This window comes from Fonsecaea multimorphosa (genome assembly GCF_000836435.1).
Source record: "Fonsecaea multimorphosa CBS 102226 unplaced genomic scaffold supercont1.14, whole genome shotgun sequence".
Lineage (NCBI taxonomy): Eukaryota > Fungi > Ascomycota > Eurotiomycetes > Chaetothyriales > Herpotrichiellaceae > Fonsecaea > Fonsecaea multimorphosa.
This window is the reverse complement of record NW_015971648.1, coordinates 314355-321600: the sequence shown is the minus strand read 5'-3', so window position 1 is coordinate 321600 and position 7246 is coordinate 314355. Positions and strand designations below refer to the sequence as shown.

General features: G+C 52.0%; 4 protein-coding genes across 4 annotated transcripts in view; all 4 read left to right on the top strand.

Moving 5' to 3' along the window:
• Z520_07150 (uncharacterized protein) overlaps positions 1-844 on the top strand; it is a gene marked incomplete at both ends in the record, with an annotated part of 3287 nt that extends 2443 nt beyond the window's left edge. The window contains one exon of the mRNA XM_016777649.1: positions 192-844. Coding sequence (XP_016631159.1) covers positions 192-844 — 653 coding nt within the window. The remainder of the gene's footprint in view (positions 1-191) is intronic.
• Positions 845-3249: 2405 nt separating this feature from the next.
• Z520_07149 (uncharacterized protein) lies at positions 3250-4519 on the top strand (the record flags this gene model as incomplete). The annotated part of the gene is made up of 2 exons (XM_016777648.1): positions 3250-3561; positions 3755-4519. 2 exons carry the CDS (start codon positions 3250-3252, stop codon positions 4517-4519), a joined length of 1077 nt encoding a protein of 358 aa, XP_016631158.1.
• Positions 4520-5000: 481 nt separating this feature from the next.
• Positions 5001-5585, top strand: Z520_07148 (uncharacterized protein; the record flags this gene model as incomplete). The annotated part of the gene is made up of 2 exons (XM_016777647.1): positions 5001-5275; positions 5327-5585. 2 exons carry the CDS (start codon positions 5001-5003, stop codon positions 5583-5585), a joined length of 534 nt encoding a protein of 177 aa, XP_016631157.1.
• Positions 5586-5824: 239 nt separating this feature from the next.
• On the top strand, positions 5825-7132 carry Z520_07147 (uncharacterized protein; the record flags this gene model as incomplete). The annotated part of the gene is made up of 1 exon (XM_016777646.1): positions 5825-7132. One exon carries the CDS (start codon positions 5825-5827, stop codon positions 7130-7132), a length of 1308 nt encoding a protein of 435 aa, XP_016631156.1.
• Positions 7133-7246: the final 114 nt, after the last annotated feature.

Genomic DNA, 7246 nt, shown 5'->3' with positions numbered 1-7246 from the left:
TGGCTCTGACTCTGGCTCTGACTCTGGCTCTGACTCTGGCTCTGGCTCTGGCTCTGATCTGCCATATGGAGCACAACTCGGAAATCAGACAAGCAGTTCCCAACCAATTTCGGTAAGCTCGACACTGGCGACCACGGCCTGTGTTTCCCCGAGTCCATCTGGCACCGCTTCGAGTACGATCGTCACATCAGCAATGACCTCGTCCGGGCTATCGAGCGACTCGGACTCGAATCCAGTTACATTGGCATCATCCTCAAACTCCGCGACTGCCAGCGCTGCTGCCATTCCGACCAGCACCGTGTCAGCCGTGGTTACATCCAGTTCGACTTCCGGAACGGTCGCTGTCGCTGATGGCGCAACGTCCAGTGGAGATGACGCCTCGAGCACAGATACTTTAACTACCTCAGTCGCAGCATATGCTAGCCCAGCGACATCAACCATGAATCAATTCACGTCCTCTCAGCCGAGTTCCATCTCAAATGCCGTGAGTCCAGTCACAGCGCGACCATCCTTGGCTAAGATGGTTTGCAACCAAGATAATTGCCTCCGCAACTTGATCGATCCTCGTTATTCATCCGTTATGCGTGGCTTCTGTGCGGGCTACACGACCACAGAATCCAACACCGCCCCTCTACCAACCTTTTTGGGTGGCTGCTCAGCGAACGTTAACCGAGTGAGTAGCGCTTGTTCCTGTCTCATTGCCAGCTTCGGAACGGGCACAGCAACTTCAGGGACTCCGGCAATGACGGGACCACCATTACGTGCAGGGAGTCCCTCTTGGAAGCAGACTCCTTCTTGGAAGTTAAAGCGGTCACCTTTGCGGTGGAATCGACCAGCATTGTAAGTAAGTACAGAGGCGGAATTAGTAGATATTTTTTCTTCCGGGAGTTTTTGATGTACCTGGATAGGACGGGGCGTCAGGGGGCTAGGTGATCAATGACATTCAGGACAATCGGACATTGCGCGCTGGCTTATTTGCCAAACATTCCCTTTTGCTCCAAGACGTGGATCAACCCTGTTTTCATCTCCAGACCTAGTCGAGGGTTCACAAGCTTGGTGAATCGATCGCTGTTCCATGGCTGGGTTTTGAGTGATCGGGGATGTTGCTTAGCCATTAACAATCGGCAATCTAAAAAACAAATGTCCCAAAAAACCTTCATCTTAGTCTCAAAGGGCAAACTTGTCGCACCTTTTGACCACCGACTCTGGTGTTTCTGGTACCTAAGGTGAGTTTGAGCCAGCTGCGAATCCGCTGGATATCATTCTATGCGTCAGGTTTGCCTGTTAGAGGTACGTGTCGGCTGTAAAGATGGGCATTCAGCAGCTGCCCCGCATGACAGCGAAGATATCGTCCTGCAGTACCTTGTTCTGTCATGTAGAATGCGAGTCTATCTCTGCACTTCGCAAGGACTTCAGATATCCATCCGCGACCAGACACGAAAGTAGCCTCTCGTGCCCAAGTCGCGCCGTTAGGCTTGATCATGGGGGATTGAGCCCTTAATGATTTGTGACCGCATCCCCAAAAGTGACGCATCAAACCCGGAGTCGAGATAGTGAGACTTTGATCATGAAGAGCAGGCGATCTTTGAGTCTACCACCCCAGCGCAGCCTTGCCAGGCTGAGTCATTCCACGAGGCTGACCCTGATTGGTGGTGTCTTGGCATAAATCTTGGCGCCCACGAAAAATGCGCCCGCTCCTGCATCTCCATTCGGCCGTCAATTTTCGAGCCTCGACTTTCCCAAACGTCTCCTTCAACTGCAAACAAGTCTCCCGTAAGACTTCACCCTTCCCGGCCACGACGATTCGATCACTGATTCATTCGCAGAACGTCTTGTCTGATAATTCACCAAAATGACGAAGGGAACGAGTTCATTCGGAAAGAGTGAGGAATCATCCGCAATTCCCACCAGGAAGTTCAAAACAATTTCGATTTGGTATTCTGACGGAAGATTGTGAACAGGACACAACAAAACGCATACTCTGTGCAGGAGGTACGTTGTTTCGCGCATTTGCCTGCTCTGGTCCTGTAATTGGGAGCATTGGAAGCGATTGCAAATCGAACTTGGGGGCTAACTTGATTCAATTCATACAGATGCGGTCGTCGAAGCTTGCACATCCAAAAACATACCTGCGCAAACTGCGGAGTACGTCGAAAACCCTCCATTCTCTTGTCACCATCACCTTCTCTCCCAAAGCGATCCGCGGCCGTTGGATTTTGGACGATAACAAATGCGGAATATGTTGGGGATCTGGGAACTGACTGTGCGCGATAGTATCCTGCTGCTAAGACCCGCAAATACGAGTGGAGCGAGAAGGCCAAGAGACGCAAGACCACCGGCACCGGTAGAATGAGGTCTTTGAAGCTGGTCGCTCGGTAAGGACTCCTACTGTTTCTTTGTGTATGATTGGCTTTCCGGGAAGAAGAGATGGCCTACGATTCAAGGGTGGGAAAGTACGCCGATTAAGGACTGCCAACGAGGCGAACCTAAAGTTCTATCGGTGGAGGCGTCATGCGGGAGATGCGCGTTGTTTGAAAATCAGGACGTGAACTAACGAGATCTCCGAGCACAGGAAATCAAGCAACGCATTCCGGACTGGCGCACCGAAGGGAGCTCGTGGGCCCTCAAAGGCATGATTGGAGTGACAAGATGATTTGTGAAGGAGCTTCATGATTTCGCATCGCGATTACATTGAGACGTGGTTCACCGAAGAGCAAAAGCTATGCGACACCAGTAGGAGTGTATGGCCCGTATGTGGCTGGACAATAGGGAGGCTTCAGGTTCACCAGCAGAGCGAGCGTGTTGGCTGCAGGACGAGACACCAAGGATGTCGCACTCCGGGTCATATTCATGGGGGCGCAATCAGATGCGGTGGGCATTGCGTTGTTCAGATAAAATGAGAAAAACCAAAAGGGCAAACTTTTTCTTGCCTCTTTCGAGCCTGTCTGGAGGACGCTTCGAAAGGGGCCCAAGAAACTGAAAGAATTGACATCGAAACTCATGTTTAGCCTCTCTCCCTAAATCCTATGCCCCTTCTCTTCATGACTGAATACTTGTAGAAAAGCCTCGCCACTCACCTGACTTTGTTGAAATCTCGGTCGTTGTTGTCGCGTTATACGCTTCTATTACCATACCCAATATATAATCAGGCCTATATCCCACCATTCACTTCATGGAGAAGAGCAATCCCTAGGCAAAGAACCTTGCTTTCGACCACCGTGTCTAGGAAAAAAAAGAGAGAAAAAAAGAATGCCCCCGGCAATTCCCCCTCCATTGGCTGCCTACATCCAGTCCTCCGTCTCCCGGGCCAGCAGCCCGCACAGTCAAACCCTCATCACCTCGGTTCTCAGCACGCCTTCGCCCTGGCTGGTCCTGCGGCTCATCTATGCGGCCTTGCATGGCGTGGGCGTGGAGGACGACCTCCAAAACATCAAGGTGGATGACGCGGGGAGACCTGAAAGAACGGCGTCCACCGCATCAGCCGTGCCGCCGCCACCGGTGGTTGTGTTTGCGAGTTTTCTACGGCCGTTGAGTCTGTGGATTGAGCTGGGGAAGAAGATTGTAGGTTTCTCTCTGGTTTTGTTGTTGTTTTTTATCTCGTCGCCTGCTTGCGCTGGAGGTTTTCTCTCAGGTCCTCCCTCCATTCTGCCCTTTTGGGGGAGACCTCGCGATTTCTACTTGCGTGGGATGTCTCAGTCTTAGATCAGTCGCGAACTCGTGAAGCGTACGACTTGGATGCTGACTATTCCGGTAGGGTCTTGATATCCAGTCGCTGCTCCAGGCTAAGAGAATCGTCTATGTGGATGGGCTGACGCACGGATCCCCGCCTCCTATATCGATGTCAGGAGGCCGTGGAGGAGACCCGGCTCTCTCACCGACGACGACGAGGCTGAAGTCACTGGCACTGAACGACGTGCAGGACGCTCTGAACTCGGCATTAAAGAGCATCTCTACGGCTACATCTACCCTGGCATCGTCGATATCGAGTTCATCATCATCAGGCACGCCGACACCACGGATGCCCTCCTTGGCATCAGACCCTCTAACTCGAGCCCCTGAAGCCGCAAAGCCCTTCATTTTCCTGGACGGCATCGACTTTCTCGTCGCCTGCCAGCCTTTCCTTTCGACTGTATCCGTGCAGGCGTTCCTGTCCACTCTGCGTACCCAGTCTCATGCACTGTTACTTACCTGCAGCGCCGATGCTCCGTTGCTGCACGTAGCTACGTCCCCAAACGAGGGAGGAGGGATGCCCTTGGAGCGTAATCATGCACATCTCCTGACGGCCATGGCGCACCAAAGTCGCTGGGTGTTTCAGCTCAGAGGACTGGACACGGGCAGTGCGAAGGACGTCTCCGGCGTAGTCAGGGCAAGTAAGGGAGGTGGATATGAAAGTAATGAGGATGAAGTCGGGGATCCAGGCCACACGAGAGCTGGGACCGTCGATGAATTGGACGATGCAGAATGGTTATATCAACTCAAAGGAGACGGGTCGGTCAGGGTTTGGAGTCGTGGCGAATGAATCCTCTTAGCTGGCGGCTTGGTTTATGCGTATGTGGCATACCCGGATCTACTGCGTAACGGGTGTTACAACGTCTCAGTGGCACGAGAAGTTCTTGGTATCGTTGTATATAAACTCTTTCCAGAGTATGGTCTCGGTGTTCTGCCTTCTTACTCCAACAATGTGGATGTAATGTTTGTGAAAAGCAATGCAATTTATGCTTCGTTCGTGTCCAGTGAGTGGTTTCTGATACTAATATCGCCGGAAGCAATTCCGCTTCCCGTCTCAGGCTTTGGATCGCACGGATGATGCCATCGTCGCTGACCACTCCTCATGGGATTTCTCGGCCGACAGTAGCACCGACTATCTTTCGGGAGTTATGGATGGGCCTGTTGTCGAGAGAATTTCCTGTATCCACGCCTTATAACACATATCATCATTCAAGTTGCTTATTGTCCCTGTTAGAGCTCTGGCTTTGGACTACCTACCTTTTTAGCAAAGCATGTCGGATCCATTTTGGTACACGTTTCCCTCTCCATTAGAAGGTTATCAAGATCTCCCTCCACTTCCGGACGAGTTAAATGAGGATGGCAAGTCCTTCAAGAATTCTCACACGGCTCCGTTGAGCAAAAGCTATCAGGAATTCACCTCTGGTGTGACCAACGGCCAGCGAGGTGGTTTTGATGTCCACATTTACTACCACTTGAACAGCGACGAGCAGAAGGAGTATGCCCGCGCGCTTTGGGAGAGAATCCGAAGGGAGTTTCCCGAGTTGAGGTAAGTCTTTGGGCAGTCTGGTCGCGGTGCTGTACTCAAGCAACACGTCAGGATCTATCGACTCTGGGATCGACCGGTTGGTCCACATACAATGGCCATGTTTGAAGTGAATATCTTCACACCCGCGCAGTTTGGAGCTTTCATCCCATGGTTGGTCATCAATCGAGGGCCATTGTCTGCTCTTGTCCATCCCAATCATGAGGATGGCGATGCATTGAGGGATCATAGTCAAAGAGCCACATGGCTGGGAGAGCGTGTGCCGCTTGATTTGGGCATGTTGAAGAGGTTTTCTGGACAAAAGAACCAGTGAGCGGGCGAATGGGAAAACAGAGTAGAATGAATCTACTCGATGTGCAGGAGACCTTTTGCGGACTTGTGTGTGTTTTTGTTCCAAGGCACTTACCTTCATCTGCTGGCCAGCCTGTTTCTCAGCTGAAGAGCACTCCATCCTCAACTGCTTTCAATTCACTTCCGATCCACTTCCACTTCACCTTCTCTTTGGTCTGTCAGACAGTTTGTCCCTTTGTCGCGCCCCGCTGCCTTTTTGCGATGTCGAGTAGGCTTCTTCATGCCCCGCGTGCAAGAAGTCACACGGGTGCTTGGCCCGCTGCATTTCCCAACGTGTTTTCAAAGCGAGAGGATCTCCTTCCCAAGTCTATCATCGAACCGCCGAATCCTTGCAGTGCTCCTAGCCCTCCCACCTCTGGACTGTCTGATCTTGTTGACGACGCCGATGTCATGTTTTCTCGTGTCTCGCAGTCATGTACCCGGAAGGGGCCACTGGACCCGGAAGAGGTTACTGTGAACGATTTTGGTCGTTATTTCCCTCACAAGCAACAAGAGGCAGAGATATCAGACTCCGACTTCGAGCTCAAAGAGGATGACGACGACGATGATGAGACTGTACAGGAACGACCTTCCAAATATAACGTGAAACCACCTGCGAGACCATCCACTCAATTTGACGCCATTGCAACCCCTACACTTTCCGCTCCTCAATCTCCCCGCAAGACACCTAGAACTCCCAGCACGCCGCAAGCGACACCTATGAAAACAAGATCTTCAACATCTACAGCTCACAGCTTGAGCAAGTCCCCGTTCCGAGGGTGGAGGGGAAGTCGGCGGACACCCCCGGCAGCAGCACCAGAGCTCTCTCCTTCTGAACGAGCCGCTACCACCATTGCGTATGACCTTTTGGACAAGGACAGTGTAGAGGATGCCGAACTGCCAGGCGTTCCTGAACGAAATCTTCGCAAGAGGACTCTGCAACAAACAAATCCTTACAAGTTCGATAAGCACCGGCATCAGTTGTCACGAAAGACTGGCCGCGCAGCCAACTCCAAAAAGGTGGAAAAGGCAGTCAAAGAAGAGATTGACGTGACCGGAAAGCAACTGACAACGAAGAAACTTCGAGTATCTAGCGGTGATTCCGCCAAAGCCTTGACCCTCATGAAGCAGGCTCCGGATAATCGCAATCGATCCAAATCTGTCTGCTCGGTAACACCCTCGCCAGAAATTTATCCTGGGAATGTATTTGACCTGGCGAGGACTACACTGCGGGTGCGGTTGGACGGCTTTCCTGGTGGCGCAGCGACACTGATCACACTCGGCGAATGCGAGGACAATGACAAATTGATCGATTTCATTCTCAAGAGCTGGGAATGGAAATTCAAGGGCGCTGGCTTCTCCCACGCAGTCGTGTCGTTTCCGTGGTTGAGCAAACAATCAAACATCCTTCTTCGCCCAGGGTTGACGGAGAGTTTCCAGGGCATGGTGACTGAGATTGAAAATGCACCCGTCTGGACAGAAGGGGGTCATGCAAGATGCGATATTGAAGTGACGGTGTACCTGCAGTAGCGGGGGGCGGTGATAGATGCAATTTAGCAGGATGGGCACCACCTGGGCAACACCAAGCTAGGCAAGATGCTGACATCAAGACACGAGGTGAAAGAGCGCTACTCGTCCTGTGCA